Source organism: Salvelinus fontinalis, chromosome 4 (assembly GCF_029448725.1).
Source record: "Salvelinus fontinalis isolate EN_2023a chromosome 4, ASM2944872v1, whole genome shotgun sequence".
Taxonomy (NCBI): Eukaryota; Metazoa; Chordata; class Actinopteri; order Salmoniformes; family Salmonidae; genus Salvelinus; species Salvelinus fontinalis.
This window is the reverse complement of record NC_074668.1, coordinates 35,898,644-35,916,675: the sequence shown is the minus strand read 5'-3', so window position 1 is coordinate 35,916,675 and position 18,032 is coordinate 35,898,644. Positions and strand designations below refer to the sequence as shown.

Sequence of the window (18,032 nt, the reverse complement as noted above, 5' to 3'; positions counted from 1 at the left end):
GTCATGCACAAAGTAGATAAACGACCAAAACTATAGTTTGTCTAACCAAAGTCCTAACCGACCAAAACTATAGTTTGTGAACAAGAAATTTGTGGAGTGGTTGAAAAACGAGTTAATGACGCCAACCTAAGTGTGTATATATATATATATATACATACACATATACACACACACACATACAGGGGCTTGTGAATTATGCAGACAATTGAATTGATAGAAGCCACAATCTGCAAAATTAAAGCTGATCTACCCCCCCGATCTACTAGTATTAGTGTATGGGATGTAAAAATGTAAACCATAATTCTAGAAAATGGATGTATGCTACATCAGTGGATATAATTGTGTGTGAGAGATCCTTTGTCATCTTAAAAATCTGATCGAATAATATTTGAAATGTAATATGATCGTAGTACATCAATCAATTCTGTGAAACCAGACTTTGAGGTTATCAAATTGGTACTATCAGACAATATCCACTTTCACCTGTCACCCCATTTCTCCCTATTTACATCTACCACACAGACTCACAACCAGGCTACAAGTCAAGACACACCACCCCTTATTTACAGAGGGGGAGAGGGCCTGTCTGTAACGGTCCTGACCTGTTTTATGTTGTTTTTTGTATGTGTTTAGGTCAGGGCATGTGTTTTGGGTGGGCAGTCTATGTTATCTGTTTCTATGTTGGTTTTGGTTGCCTGGTATGGCTCTTAATTAGAGGCAGGTGTTTTGCGTTCTCCTCTAATTAAGAGTCATATTTAGGTAGGGTGTTCTCACTGTTTGTTTGTGGGTGATTGTTTTCCGTATCTGTGTTATGTCTTGCACCATACGGGACTGTTCAGTTGTTCGTTTCGTTTCGATGTAGTCTGTTTCCTGTCCGTAAGTGTTACGTTTAGTTATGTAAGTTTATGTTCAGGTTTCGTCTACGTCGTTTTCTTGTTTTGTATTTTTGAAAGTGTTTTGTGTTTTCGTGTTGCCGTCGTTTCAAATAAAAGATGGCTTATTTCCCTAATGCTGCATTTTGGTCTGATGATCCTTCTCTCCTCTCCTCGTCCGAGGATGAGGAGAGCGACAGCCCTTACAGAATCACCCACCAACAAACAGTGCGAACACCCTACCTAAATATGACTCTTAATTAGAGGAGAACGCAAAACACCTGCCTCTAATTAAGAGCCATACCAGGCAACCAAAACCAACATAGAAACAGATAACATAGACTGCCCACCCAAAACACATGCCCTGACCTAAACACATACAAAAAACAACATAAAACAGGTCAGGACCGTTACACTGTCTTGTCTTAAGGTAACAGCGAATCAACAATGCTTATGCAGATTTAACCCTCGCAAAGGCTTATGCGGGTGATCTAATGTATCCCGTGTGATGATGTAGATCTTTGAACATCAGACATTTTCCATCACCAATGTAACTTCTTGAAAATTGTTGTCTGCAGCGTCAGTGGATAGAATTATATTCATATGGGCAAGAGATCTTCAATTATCTTACAAATGTAATAATATTTTAAATGTTACATATGTTAATATGTGTAACTATCTTTTTGTGAGTACAAACATCCTTCTATAGAAATCAGTCCCTAATCCAAGATTTGACATCTGGAGTCATAAATCACGACTCCCGGGTCAAGTTCTACCTAACATTACGTCAGATGATATAAACAGACATTAAATCACAGACAACACCCACACAAACCTAATTATAGAGTCTTAATTAAACATAACAAAACCTAATTACCAACCTCCCAAATCATGGGTGAAACCACTTGCTTCTCATTTAATTACAACTGGACACGGCCCCCTCAAATCATGGCGGAAGTCCCATCCCCCTATTCAATGAATCAATCAACGAGATGTGAAAGATAGTTTGACAGAAGCCAACCTACTATAACTACTATGAACATATACAAACACTTCACTTCAATTATCTGCCATGAAGCAAGTGTAAGAAATATGGAAAACATGGCACCTGTAATTACCATTAATAACAGTTTGTCAGCTCATAAAATAATAATATAATAAAATAATGTTAATACACATTCAGCGATTAGGTTGGATAACATAGCGTGGATGTGTCAAGGTAACAGAAAAATGTCATTTGCCACAAACTTGCATGAACAATTCTAATGAATTGCACCATGAAATGTATATCATGACAAATAGTTCAAAGTGAAGTGGAACTACAGTATAACCTGAAAATGTTGTGCTAAATTATTATTCACTATTAATAAACTTTGTGTTTATTAATCTGAAACAATTTGAGGTTGGTCTTATTTGTTTGTACATTGTCACCCTAAAGAGCAAACTGGTGCTTTGTGCAACATGTTTAAACAACTTACCCCTCGAAGAAAACCACTGCATTGGTGTTACTTCTATTGACATTGTTCTAATAATTGATGATACTGATGCCAATGCCATAAAATGTACTGTTGATATCGCAAACATTAACTTACATCCCAACTTCTTAACATGAATTTAAGGACAATCCACTGGGCACAATATGTCATTTCAAAGTGGATAATTGGGTAATATTTGGTTGAGACGTTGATCAATGAGATTGCAACCTACACTACCGTTCAAAAGTTGGGGTCACAGAAAAGTCCATGTTTTTGAAAGAAAAGCTCATTTTTTGTCCACAGAGTTCCTCTGTCCAGTGTCTGTGTTCTTTTGCCCATTTTAATATTTTATTTTTATTGGCCAGTCTGAGATGTGGCTTTTTCTTTTCAACTCTGACAATGTCAGATGTTTGGTTTAGTTGTCACCCAACTGCCTATCAATGCGCTTTCAACCACTTAAAAGCATAAGGTTAAAATGAGAATACAACGTAAGATATTTTGTTTATTTATATAACAGATTGTGTTATCACTGGTCTACATTAATAGTATATGGTGCAACCATCTCCCCAGACTTACGCATGCTATCTTGAACATGCATGTTTTATATGATTACATAAGAAGAAATGTATACAGTTACAGTAAACTCAAAATGTGGCCATGGATGTGTTACTAATTTTAAAAGGTTGAATGTTACATTAAGATTAACTTTAGGGTATTTACTGTATTACAAATGTAATATTGAACTGTGTTTGGTTGACAACGCAACCAAATATTAACGGAGTCTTAATCCCATTCTTAACTGGCTTAATCCCATTCTTTAACTTGTATTTTTGGTTGAGTTGGAGACGTGAATCTAACATATAATTTGTTAACTTGATATGGGCTATTTATTGTATTTTAAAAGTGATATTGAATTGGGTTTGGTCGTCAACGCAACCAAATATCAACATTTGAAGGAGATTTATTTTCTGCTTGGATAGTTCCACTGACTTATAGTCTGGCTTTAATTCCAGTTAGTCTACAAATTAATAACTGATATGTTGGATTCACGTCTCCATCTCAACCAAAAATCTAAGTTAAAGAATAGGACTAAATCAAATCAAATTTTAAATGCACTTTACATTCTTTAACATAGATGTTTGGTTGAGATGGAGACATTAATTCAATTTTTTCTGCAAATTAATAATTTATAAATTGGATTATGGCAGACTGTCAGTGGCACAGATGGAACTATCCAAGGCGTAGTTACAGTACATCCCTGGGTGGGATCTCCTTCAAATGTTGATATTTGGTTGTGTTGACATCAACGCAACATCACGCTGTAATGCTGAACTTCAGTTGATCGGAATTTAAAGGCTATGTTCCCTTGTTAGCGGAGACCACATTCACAGTAAATGCTGCATTCAGAGCCTTCAGGAAGTATTCACACCACTTTTCTTTTTCCACATTTTGATGAGTTACAGCCTGAATTTAAAATTGATTACATTTTGATTTTTTGGGTCACTGGCCTACATACAATACCTCATAATGTCAAAGTAGAAATGTTTTTCAAAATGTATACAAATTAATTAAAAATTAAAGCTGAAATGTCCTGAGTCAATACATTTTCAATCCCTTTATTATGACAAGCCTAAAGTTCAGGAGTAAAAATGTGCTTAACAAGTCACGTAATAAGTTGTATGGACTCACTCTGTGTGCAATAGTGTTTAACATGATTTTTTAATGACTACCTCATCTCTGTACCTCATACATACAGATAATTGTAAGATCCCTCAGTCAAGCAGTGAATGTCAAAAACTGATTCAATCACAAAGACCACAGAGGTTATCCAATGCCTTGCAGAGAAGGGCACCTATTGGTAGATGGGTAAAAAAATATATTTAAAAAAAGCAGACATTGAATATCCCTTTGAGGATGGTGAAGTTATTCATTACACTTTGGATGGCGTATCAATACACCCAGTCACTACAAAAGATACAGGCATCCTTCCTAACTCAATTGCCGAAGAGGAAGGAAACCGCTCAGGGATTTCACCATGAGGGAGAAAACTGAGGATGGATCAACATTGTAGGTACTCCTGTACAGAATAAAAATATTCCAAAACAAGCATCCTGTTTGCAACAAGGCAATAATGTAATACTGCAAAAAATGTGGCAAGGCAATTTACTTTTTGTCCTGAATACAAAGTGTTATGTTTGGGGGCAAATCCAATACAACACATTACTGAGGACCACTCTCCATATTTTCAAGCATAGTGGTGGCTGCATCACGTTATGGGCATGCTTGTAATAATTTTTCAGGATAAAAAAAGAAACCAAATACCTGGTTCCGTCTGCTTTCCACCAGACACTGGAAACCCAAAATACAAGGCCAAATCTACACTGGAGTTGCTAACCAAGAAGACAGTGAATGTTACTTTCTGAAGGCACTGTAAGTAGGCTCCATTGGAAATTTCAAATTGGGAAATCTGTAACGCTTCAGTGATACCTGATATTTAGATTGAATTGAGCCCTAAATATCATTACATTTCGCTAGGCCTTTTGTTTGTTGAATACTGGGTTGAATTCAAACAATAGATGTAGATGACTTTGCAAAGGTTATATAGGCCTAAATGGCATCATTGATGATTCATTTGCTCTGTTAGACCTACTCCTTGGAATGACTGTGAATCTATTTAGTTTTTATGTGGAGATTTCACAACAGTCATTGTCAAAATAGCACATTGCTTGGTTAAAACCCTTGATAGGAGACCAGAGGGTAGCTGTAGACAAATCAATTATCCAGTACATTGTTTTAAGGTACAGATTCAACATATTTTATACAAGGTTTGTCTTTGTAGAAACTTGATTACCATGATGACATAATCCAGTGGTTAAAATGTCACCCTCAAAACAGTTGATTACTTTTTTCAAATCCAATGTATTTTCCACATCACTATACGTTGACACTATACGTTTGGGCAGTTTGTGCCCAGTGGGAAGGTTAAGTCTATGTTTTTAACCTGTGCACTTGGATTCCTGTTTATCAGCACATCACTTTATAATACCAAACCAGACTGGGCATAAGTACACTCACACGACAGGTTTCCTTTTGAACTAATTAGGCCCACATTGTAGGATCACTCCTTTCACTGTGAGGTGAAGCCAAAATGGGGCAAACATCATGTCAGTGTACTATTTAACTAGATGGAAAGAAGACTGGCCAACAGTTAATTGTCACGGATAAAAAAAATCTCACAAATGTGGATTTTACTCTGTATTACTTCACATTGGCACCTGTTCTTTTCAGAGGGGCCTGAAACATAAAACATTGAACATGAGGTTAAGAAGGAATATGATTTTATTCACTTCAGAAAATAACAGGTGCAAACCCATCTAACCAAAATAAACTGAAACTTTAAAGAATTACTTGATACAATTCATCACATTTCTCCTTAGTTGGTCTATAAGGATGGGTCTGTTACATAATACTATGTACATTATTGGTAACGTTTAATTTCTAGTGGCATCAATAAGCCTTTCAGATCAACGTTAACACAAAAGAAAATGTATAACATTATGATGTGTGATAAACGTCCATAACAAGTTACAACAATGATTTAGGCTTTGTCCATACTAATAATGATATTTGGAAATAGTTCATTTAAAAATAATCCATCAGACACTATGTGTACTGGAAAGCTTATGTATAACACATGAAGTGTTACCCATGAACAGTAGGTATGAAACTGAACATGTGACAGATAAAAAAAAAAAATGGAAAAAAAGCTGTGAACATGCACAGCTTTTAAGAAACATCTTATTTATAAAGGACTGTTTGTACAAAGGCCATTCCTTTTATAACTTGTAGCACATGGGCAGGAGTCTCTAACGTCTCTAACGTAGGAGTCTCTAGCTTAAATTAGAGCTAAACAACAGGGTGTACCTTGTTTTCGAAAAAAAGGTTAATTAGTGAAGAACACTTAAGGGTGAAAGTAATGGTGCAAAATTATTGCATGGGTGGTATAGTGTAAATACTTATGAGTGGCAGTTAATTGCATAAATCTTTCTATTATTATTTTATTCTGTGAACACCTAGTATAAACCCAATAGGCTATTCATGTGTAATGTCTAAATAATTGATAACATGTCAACAAAGATGTAGACTATTGTTTAAAGCCAATTTTGAGTCATATGACATTGTCGAGTAACACCGGAACCTGATAACAGTTTATTAAACCCTTCCCCTTTTGAACAAAGGAGCAACCTGAACCTCCACATGTTAATCCCTTTACCTGTGCCAAGTAGGCCTACTGTACATATGCGCTCATTCAAATATCATTGTCTCTTTGCTGGACTCTTCCAGGTTGACTAAAACCAACAGAAAATGGTGGATAAAGGTTAAACATGTGTGAGGTCTTGGGAACCATAGGCCTGTGGATATCACTCACCTTTGAACAAGGGGCAGATTGTGGCTAGAGCATGCACCGGTCCCAGACGGGTGTACTGCCCAATAGCAAACTCCATGAAGAGAAGGGGGATGCCACACAGAAACAGCATCAGAAAGTAAGGAATGAGAAAGGCACCTAAACGAAGGGAGATATGGAGCCAAATAGATTAGTAACACAAGAAGTGTTCAAGATAAACAATAAATGTTTTGTTTTATTTGCAGTTTCTCTGGACCCCCGCAAGGTCGGAGTTTGTTAAGTCTAACATTTCACAAAGCTATACAGTGTCACAATTTGCTGGCTGGTGGCAATAACGTATGTTGGAAATTCAAACATTGCTGATTGTAAAATAAATGTTTGATGCAACATACTAATCAACTACCAATATATATTTTTATTTTAATATACAACTGTCCTGTATAGGCTACTTGAACCTGCATGACATGAGCCGTCCTCACGCTACCTCCCAGCTTGGATAGAAAGTTGTTGTGAAACCAGTCTATTAATGCCAAATAATACACTCAGTCCACCCTCAAATCACTAGCTTAGTGGGGATTGTTTCATTCTGCAGTGTACAATCTATAGCTATATACTGTATTTGGCTGCTATTTATACACTTTTTTTAAATGCCACATGAAACACATAGCCAAACAATGAGAGAAAAAAAGTGAGGATAAATTCAGCCATTATTTATTGTTGAGCTCAGCGGATTTTGTCTGGCTTATAGCCTACACAAATGGGCTGCAATATTCAAGGTAAATGAAATGAAATCAAATCCAACAAGAGAGACTCCACGGTCTCCTGAAGTCCTCCTTTTTTGTGTGCAAATGTTTTCACTACGGCCTGTAGGTCCATTGCGCTGCACACAACTTAAACTTAGTCTTGAATGATGCGTGCTAAGATACAGCGGCTTTGGAAAATATTAAGACCCATTCTCTTTTTCCACATTTTGTTACCTTACAGCCTTATTCTAAAATGTATTCAATAATCCCCCCCCCCCCCTCAATCTACACACAGTACCCCATAATGACAAAGTGAAAACAGGTTTAGACATTTTTGCAAATTTATACAAAAATAAAAACAAATACCTTATTTACCTTATTTAAGTATTTTGCTATGAGTCTCGAAATTGAGCTCAGGTACATCCTGTTTCCATTGATCATCCTTGAGATATTTCTACAACTTGGAATCTACCTGTGGTAAATTCAATTGATTGGACATGATTTGGAAAGGCATCGGTTTATATAAGGTGCCACAGTTGGCAGTGCATGTCAGAGCAAAGGAGGCCCGTGATATGCGCTTTTGAACACCTGAGTAAGCTCCACTCATTGCACTGGCACCGTCGTAGCCTTGACCACGCCATTTCTCACTGATATCCCCTTATACTTTCAATCAGTTGAATTTTGAATTTTTCACGGCCTGAGGCCCAAGCCCCCCCCCCCCCCCCCCCCCCCCCCCCCACCCAGATCCATGGCACTGGTGTGGGGAGGGGGAGGGGAAATCGATATAGTTACATATTGCAATATCATTTTGGGATGATATTACATTGATATTTGACAGCAATTACGGATTTTTGTTTTTGCTACTGTAGGGAGCGTTAGCTGGCGCTAGTCTGCTATACATGTGCCAAAACTCTGGTATTTTTCATCCTATAGCTTGTTCTCCATTTTCTTTTTAAAAAGTAGGCCAACATGTTTTGAGCACTTATTTCCATGACAGAGCTCATGCTCTCTTGTCTTTTCTGCAGCAGACATATAGTGAGCAATATGTTTGGAACATCAATTCTCAATACATATAGAATCGTGAAAATCGCAATACATAAATCATACCTGCACCTAAATACTGTGATAATGTCGTATCGTGAGGTCCCTGGCAATTCCCAGCCCTACCCAGTAGTGATCATGGGTTTAGAGAAGTTGCTTTGCTAGCACTCAAATACAAGAAACAATGAACTCTCAATGTTGGTTCAATTCAATTGAAACTCGACCCAGGCAGTGCACCATCAACTATTGTCTACTACTACCACTAATACAGCATCTCCGTTTACAGAGCAGATCCACCCTATCTCAGTAACTGGATAGAGGTCTGGACTGCTAGCCTAGGAAACGGTCATATATGGTAATTACCATGACAGATAGCTTAACACCAAGGAGGATGAATAGGCAACACATGGTATGTCTTACTGTAATAAAAACAAGACAGACAGTCTTAATTCCCTAAACTACAACTAGAAATGTCCTTATACTTGTTTTAAGCTCTCGGGTGAGGGAATGAGATACAGACCCCTTATTGTAGTTGTCACAGACAGGATCTGAACCCTGGTTCCTCACAGGAGAAACATACATCTTGACCATTAGACCAAGAGGCAATTCCCCCACGAGATTATAAATCCAATTTATGTCTGCTACATAAACCAGGGATGTGAATGAATGCCAGATTAATTTAGTGCCTTCTAAGTGCCTGAGCAAACCAGTGTGATGGTATCTGTCAAGGTAGCACATTTCTGTTATACAGTGAGGTCCGTGGCAAAGCAGGAGAAGAAGTAAACTATTTGTATTTATTTTATTTAACCATTTTTTAACTAGGCAAGTCTAACGAGGAAATACAACAGAACACAATCATCAGTGTCTGTTGTTTGGGAAGGTCTGATGTTTTGCCAAGTCACACATGCCTAGATCTCAGCTGTGCCAGATGTAAGCCAAGGCAATGCAAAGTCATGATGATGATGCAACAGTAAAGGACCAGTGCAGTCAAAAACGTGATTTTTCTATGATATATATATATACATATCATAGAAAAATCACGTTTTTGGTTCAATTCAATTGAAATTGTTTTTGGTTCAATTCAATTGAAATTGAAATCCTTTACTGTACCTTTAGGTACAGCAAAGGTATGACTTTGCATAGGTACAGTAAAGGATTTCAATTTCAATTGAATTGAACCAAAAACAATTTCAATTGAATTGAACCAAAAACGTGATTTTTCTATGATATATATATATATATATATATATATATATATATATATATATATATATATATATATATATATATCATAGAAAAATCACGTTTTTGACATATATATATATATATATATCATAGAAAAATCACGTTTTTGACTGCACTGGTCCTTTACTGTTGCATCATCATCATTACTTTGCATTGCCTTGGCTTACATCTGGCACAGCTGAGATCTAGGCATGTGTGACTTAGCAAAACATCAGACCTTCCCAAACAACAGACACTGATGATTGTGTTCTGTTGTATTTCCTCGTTAGACTTGCCTAGTTAAAAAAAGGTTAAATAAAATAAATACAAAAATATATATATATATATTTCCACCTATGTGGTTTGAATAATACTGTGAAAATGATCATATAATTTTAGTGTAAGATCTGTTCGAAAAGATAGAGTTTGGGATAGAGTTTTTGCCTGCCTGGTGATAGTTCGTTAATAGAACAATACAAACAAGAGTTCCAAACCTCTGCCAATAACAGCTCGTTTTCAGTTTTCCCCTCCCCACTTAGACCACTCCAAGACAGTCCCAGCAAAAATAGTCGTGTGTCTCCTGGCTCCTTCAAGAAGTCCAGTTTATATTAATATCATCTTGACCTTAATCTCAACCTGAAAGTCTTCCTTTGCGGTGTATTTCAGAGGTTGGGGCAGATAGAATCCCTGAGATCCAAGTTTCAACATTTTATTAAAAACAGAATCCATATGGCAGCATTTGGCTCAATCCTATATTCTATAAAAGGCATGCAAGAAAGATTAAAATCAGCAAGTAAGCAAAATGTCATACATCTTCAAGAAACAAACATCCGAAAAAAATTAATACATTATCTTTATTCTGAAAGCAACCTTGTTATTGCATAGTGAAAAGGCCTCTCCTTTTTAAATTAGTAAGGCTATTGTTCAACCAAAAGGCAAATACACCACAAGTAAAGTTTATGTAGGCTACATCACAGATTGCTCATACCTGTTGCCAGGTAGACTAGCAGTTAGAATGTTGGTCCAGTAACCGAAGGTCGCCAGTTTGAATACCCGAGACTACAAAGTGAAAAGTCTGTTGATGTGCCCTTGAGCAAGGCACTTAACCGTAATTTGCTCCAGGGGTTCTATACTACTATGGCTGACACCGTAAAACAACACATTTCACTGCACTGATCATGTGTATGTTGCAATAAAAAAATTGCAACAAACAGGATTGCAAACTTCATGTGACTGTGCTCAGTAATTAAACTAATTTCTAAATTAAACAAACCGAAAAATCTTTCTGGATTTATACTTCCACATATACATGCTTACCTCCACCGCTCCTGTAGCAGAGGTATGGAAAGCGCCACACGTTCCCAAGTCCCACCGCGTACCCCACTGACGCGAGGACGAACTCAATGCGGCAACCCCAGGTGGCTCTTTCTGCTGTCGCGTGCCCCACTTTCTTTGATAACATAGCATCTACGTTTAAGGGTGCTTTCAAAGCAATAGCAGTCTCCTCTTTGAAGACCGCCTTGGTGGTGGATGATGTCTTTTCGGACCCCACTCCCATTGTAAAGTGTAATAGTCTTAACTCTCACCAACAATTTCAATTAAGTTATGGGCTATTATGCCACTTACTAACAGATAACAGTCGAATGTTAAGCTTAATCAATAGGCTAAATGTGACGAGAATCTTTATAACAGAATAAATCAGTAGGATAATACTGAATATTATGAACAAAGCCTATAGCAGGAAATATATAATAGCCGCACGACTAAAATGTCTAAACCAAATAGGCTACAGACAATCTGGACAACTCAATTCCCTTATGAAACACAATTATATTGGTATACTAGCTTTAGCCTACAACGTGCGCTATCTTACTGTAGGCATCAGATGACACCTCATTCGACGACTGCCTGACATATCACAACTAATGCCCCGATTTACCATCAATTCACATGCAGGATAATATGCACTAAACTCCCGGTAACCTACCCGTTCTTATTATATCTCAATGAACCCACCGAAACATTGACCTAAAAAATGTCATTCTACCTGCTTATGTACCGTCATAAAAAAAAATCGGGAACCCGCCCCTACGTGCCGTAGTTTCCTAGCGAAGCCCTTGTTGTGCGTTTCCACTAGTTACCACAGCCACAAACTACAAATTGGCAGTCAAAATTAATAAACACAAAAATGGTCTTAATTTAAGGTTAGGGTTAGGCATAAGGTTAGCAGTGTGGTTAAAGTTAAGATTTGGTCTGAGTCGAGTGTGATGCAATTATGTATATAATCCCTGGATTGCTGATGCTATGTATTGGCCATTGACAGGCTCTGGAGCCACCGGTCGGCCATATTGGCTCTACCCTGTAGGCACAGTCCTCCTTAAGAATGAATGACATTCCACAGTATTTCAATTAAGTGTCACATGTATTTACAAAATTACATTCTATTTTTATTTTGTTGTAGTGGAGACGACCGTAACATTAGTAGTCTCTAATAATTATACTTTAGGGAAAATGTTTTTTAATATATTTTTTCAGGTTTTGTTTGTATGTTTAGCTCACATTATATAATTTAAAAGTTGCATTAAGGGGTCTTTTATATAATAAACGTGGCAGAAACGAATTGAGACATTAATAAATGCATTTCTATAGCTCCAAAATGTGTTTTACGATAGTGAGGGAGTGCCAAGATGGAGGCGCGGGGGCTTCAAAACAGTGCCCCTTATAAATCATCAAGTGTATATATAAACCATTGGTGCGATGTCTGACGTCCCTGTTTTAAAGGCTGCGTTCACACAGGCAGACCCATTTTTTTCACTAATTGGTCTTTTAATAAATCAGATCAGCTATGAAAAGCGCAGACTTGAAAAGATTGCATGTGTTTGGTCAAAAGACCAATTAGTGAAAAAAAAATATCCGAATTGGGCTGCCTGTGTAAACACTCAAATCAAACATTTTCAGTGGATTATCTTTCATTATCGCTTGATTTGTAAAGGATGTAGATGCGATTCTTAATAATTTTATTTGGAGGAACAAGCCTCACTATCTAAGGAAATCAATTATCAGTAATACCCAGAAACAAAGAGATCTTATGGTTTTAGATTTCAATCTAGGGTGAATTCAGAAAGAGTGGGATATATCAACTGGGACAGGTTAAACGCCCACACCATTAGAAATCCACTTTTTCGAGTTGAAAGATGGCCAGAGTTTACCCATTATGTTGCACAATGATGCAAGTCAATAAGTCAGAGTTTTAACCGAACTGCCTGCTTCATGCAAATTTGTGCCAATGGCGTGTCTTATGAAATTACGTATAAATAATTTTCCGCTTATGTTTAATTGAAGGCTGGGTTTTATTTGATTGGTACCACCCACCAGCATGGCATTGTTTATTAACCACCAGAGCCACTGCCTGTTCACTCCGCTATCATCCAGAAGGCGAGGTCAGTACACGTGCATCAAAGCTTGGACCGAGAAACTGAAAAACAGCTTATATCTCAAGGCCATCAGACTGTTAAACAGCCATCACTAACATTGAGTGGCTGCTGCCAACATACTGAGTCAAATCTCTAGCCACTTTAATAATTAAAAATTGGATGTAATAAATGTATCACTAGCCACTTTAAACAATGCCACTTTATAATGTTTACATACCCTACATTACTCATCTCATATGTATATACTGTACACCATCTACTGCATTTTGCCTATGCCGTTCAGCCTTCGCTCATCCATATATTTTTATGTACATATTCTTATTAATTCCTTTACACTTGTGTATAAGGTAGTTGTTGTGAAATTGTTAGATATTACTGCATGGTCAGAACTAAAAGCACAAGCATTTCACTACACTCGCATTAACGTCTGCTAACCATGTGTATGTGACAAATAAAATTTGATTTGAAAACATAGTGATCAAACACGGAAATGGTTCCAATTGTCTTTACACCATTCATTTTTCACAGTGCATTTTACAAACACTTCAGGTTCAAGGATAATTTGAAGCAGGAAAAACCGCTACCCTCTCTGTCATCCCTGTCTGTACCAGACATTGTTAAAAAACAAGGGCACCTGGAGTATGCAGGCATCCTGGCTGGGATGGCGCTGTTGGTGGAGCACAGAAGGCTATACGGCAGGCAACAGTTGGACCGCGCACCAACCCCCAACCATGAGAAGAGGGAGGTTGACGGCCAGCAATTATGGAGCAGTGGTTAGGGCCAAGCGTGTTACTCCTTCGTTGCTAAAAAGGGTCGTCAGATCAGTCGTTGGATGGGGTGTCTGTATAGTGGGGCACAGATAATGACGAGGAGGGCACCAGACCATCCAGTGAGGCATCAAGGCAAATGGCTACAGGGATGGGTGTGCAGGAGTTAGGGCTCTGGGTCACGAGATCTGGGATCCTGGGTGCCTTACTGGATGGTCTGGTGGGCACCACAGCCGTGGTGGAGGTCATGTGTCCCTATGGCGCAAGGGACCTTACCATTTGAAGAGGCAGTCAAGTCGAAGAATTTCTATTTCAAGGAGAAAGGGTCTTACAGCCTCCGTGAAGATGATTCTTACTGGTCGAAGGTCAGTTCCACATTACTGGAAGGGACACCTGCTTCTTCGTTGTGTGGACCACCAAAGCCAACATCAGCATGACAACCTCTGACAGACTCGTATTGCTCCTCTTGCCAGTACCTGTTTTCAGGGAAGCCAATAGTCCAAAAATATTCCACACACACTAGGCTCCCAGAATAGATGATATTACATACAGGTTTTGCTCAAAGCAGCCAACTAAAGTAATGTAGTTAACATAAGTTAAATCACAAAGGCTGGTGTGAGTGCATCTCCTCAGTTTCATTCAGTCGTACATCACAATTCACATTGCATTTTATCATGGTCACAGTGGGAATTTATACCTGTGATGTTCAAATTATTTCTTACCCCCTGTGTTTTACCCCATTCGTCCCTGCCTGTACCTGACATTGTTGAAAAACAAGTGAACAATAAATAAAAGTCATACACAAACAATAGGCTTCTAGAATATGTTATATATATATTCAATATATTCAAGTTTTGCTCAAAGCAGTCAACTAAAGTAATGTAGTTAACATAACGTAAGATAAATCACAAAGGCTGGTTTGAGTGCATCTCCTTAGTTTCATTCAGTAATACAACACAATTAGAAACACAAGCAATTAGCTGCACCTGAAATAGCATCTGCAAATCTGTGTACTGTATGTGACCAACTTTGATTTGAATAATAAATTAACTAGTTTCATTATAAAAATGTTGATAAGACCTTAATTAATTGAAACAAACATCACTTGGGTAGATTGATTTTTATTGTTATATAGCGATCTACCAAAAAGTGCCACAGACTCACAATGGCTTCTTCTAGCGGCTTGCTTTGGAGTTACAAGGTATTCAGTGTGATTGTTAACCATTTTGGTTGGCTAGTGTCAGTTGTGTTTTGGCCCAGTTTTTCAAAAGTTATGTCTATCTAGAGCAGGGGTGTCAAACATACGGCCCGCGGACCGGAACCGGCCCCCAAGGAGGTTCGATCAGGCCCGCAGGATAATTTGAAAGTGGAAAAAATGCATAAAAGACATGGAATTAATATTTTTAATTCGCTGCAATTCATGGATTATCCGCTAAGGGGCGCACTCTTTCCATCAGAGTAGAAGACAAGCCGCATCACTGAGACAGACTGAAAACAGCAGACGGTATCAATGCGCCATCTGCTGCTTGTTACGACGTTGTTAATACCTTGGTCTCTACCTCTCCGCTACACCCTCATTAGCCAAAATGTCGTTATCCAAACGGAGAAAAGTAGATAAGGAGTGTAGAATTTTCAAAGAAAAATGGACCACGTCCTATTTATTTACAGAGATGCACGGAAAACCTTCGTGCTTGGTGTGTTTGCAACAAGTTTCGGTATTGAAGGAATATAATATTCGACGCCACTACGAGACTCATCACAGCGAAAAATATGACGGCTTGCAAGGACAACTGAGAAGAGATAAGATTAACGAATTGCTGGCGGGTCTGAGGAAACAGCAGTCAACTTTCATCCAGAGCCGAGAAGTCAGTGAAGCAGCGGTAAAAGCCAGCTACCAGTGTGATGCAGATTTGAAGGGCAAATTTGCCTCTGTAGGTCTGGACAGATTTTATCAGTATCTACTACCAGGGTACCCCAAATTAACAGCCCTGGCTGCTAAAATTTTGTGCATGTTTGGGACAACCTACCTTTGTGAACAAATTTTCTCAGTGATGAATATCAATAAAACAAAAATGCGTTCAAGGCTCACAAACAAGCACTTAAATGACATTCTGAAAGTGACAGCTAGTCAGGACATGACACCTGGTGTTGATGCACTTGTACAGGCCAAAAGATGCCAAGTTTCAGGAACAAATACAAGTCCAGACTAGACTAACACCTTTAAAATGCTGCCTTAGATACTGTTTGCATTGACAGAATACAGCTCTGTGAAGATGAATCCTTACTGTGGTGATTTAAAAAATGTGCACTTTAATGTTAGTCAGCAGCTTCAAAACAAAAGTTGTGTGATGGAATTCTACTGTTCATACAACTCCATAAATTTTCAGTATGTATTGTATGTGTATGTATGTTTCATGTATGAAGTTTACAGATTTACAGGACAGGCGAACACTTTCTTCATTACACATTTAAAATCACTCTCCTTAGTTTGTAAGGTGTACGCAGGGATTACATTTAGATTTTATATGCGTATGTGTAAGTGGTTTAAAAATTCCTTTCTTTAAAAGTCTCATTTAATCTTAAAGTGCATTACTATATTTTTCAGTACCAATTAAAGTTTTGTGCCTTTGTACAATCAGTGGGATCAGTTGCAATGCATATTTGTGAATGATAAAAGTAAATTGCACATTTGTCTAAGGAAATATGAGGTGTTTCATGAAATGTTTTGTAAAAGGATAGTTCATTAAATTTCAATATTTTCCTAATGTTCTTGTGCTTCTTTACACCAAAACAAAGGAAAGACATGATATTTTGGTTATTTATAGCAGAGTATGGTATAATTTTAATGGTCCGGCCCACTTGACATCTCCCTAGGCCGTATGTGGCCCACGATGCGAAATGAGTTTGACACCCCTGATCTAGAGGAATAAATGCATTAAAAAAATTGTGAACAGAACGGACAAATAATTTACTTGAATGGGGACTCCTGTTCTATTCATTCTATTTCTATGCCTTTAATCCTATCTGATAGGTGAAATCCACATATACTGAACAAAAATATGAACGCAACATGTAAAGTGTTGGTCCCATGTTTCATGAACTGAAATAAAATATCCCAGAAATGTTCTTTATGTATAAAAAGCTTATTTTTTTCAAATGTTTACATCCCTGTTAGTGAGCATTTCTCCTTTGCCAAGATAATCCATCCACCGGACAGGTGTTATATCAAGAAGCTGATTTAAACAGCATGATCATTACACAGTTGCACTTTATGCCGGGGATAATAAAAGGACACTTTAAAATGTGCAGTTTTGTCACACAACACAATACCACAGATGTCTCAAGTTGAGGGAGTGTGCAATTGGCATGCTGACTGCAGGAATGTCCACCAGAGCTGTTGCCAAATAATTGAACGTTCGTTTCTCTACGTCGATTTAGAGAATTTGGCAGTACATCCAACAGGCCTCACAACCGCAGAACACGTGTAACCACGCCAGCCCCAGGACCTCCACATCCAGCTTCTTCACCTCCGGGATCGTCTGAGGGGGAGCTGAGGCATATTTCTGTCTGTAATAAAGCCCTTTTGTGGGGAAAAAACTAATTCTGTTCGGCTGGGCCTGGGCCTGGTTCCCAAGTGTGTGGGACTAGGCCCACCTATGGCTGCTCCCATGCCCAGTCATGAAATCCATAGATTAGGGCCTAACTTAAGATAACTTATGAAAAACTGGGCGCAGGTATACTACCGGTCAAAAGTTTTAGAACACCTACTCATTCAAGGGGTTTTCTATGTTTGTACTATTTTCGACATTGTATGAAATAACACATATGGAATCATGTAGAGATTTGCTTGGGTTGAGAGAATGCCAAGAGTGTGCAAAGCTGTCATCAAAGCAAAGGGTGGCTATTTGAAGAATCTGAAATATAAAATATATTTTGATTGTTTAACACTTTTTTGATTACTACATAATTCCATGTGTTAATTCATAGTTTTGATGTATTCACTATAATTTCTACAATGTAGAAAATAGTACAAATAAAGAACCCCTTGAATGAGTAGGTGCTCTAAAACTT

The 18,032-nt window shown here is 37.9% G+C and overlaps 1 protein-coding gene across 2 annotated transcripts in view; it reads right to left on the bottom strand.

Moving 5' to 3' along the window:
• The window catches only part of si:ch211-225b11.1 (uncharacterized protein LOC561694 homolog), a 63,167-nt gene extending 51,279 nt beyond the window's left edge, over positions 1-11,888 (bottom strand). The window contains exons 1-2 of one of the 2 annotated variants that reach the window (XM_055919920.1): positions 11,078-11,888; positions 6,777-6,911 (exon numbers count right to left, since the gene is read on the bottom strand). In XM_055919920.1, coding sequence (XP_055775895.1) covers positions 6,777-6,911; positions 11,078-11,318 — 376 coding nt within the window. In that variant the 5' untranslated portion in view covers positions 11,319-11,888. The remainder of the gene's footprint in view (positions 1-6,776; positions 6,912-11,077) is intronic. The other variant, XM_055919918.1, reaches the window with a different exon arrangement.
• Positions 11,889-18,032: the final 6,144 nt, after the last annotated feature.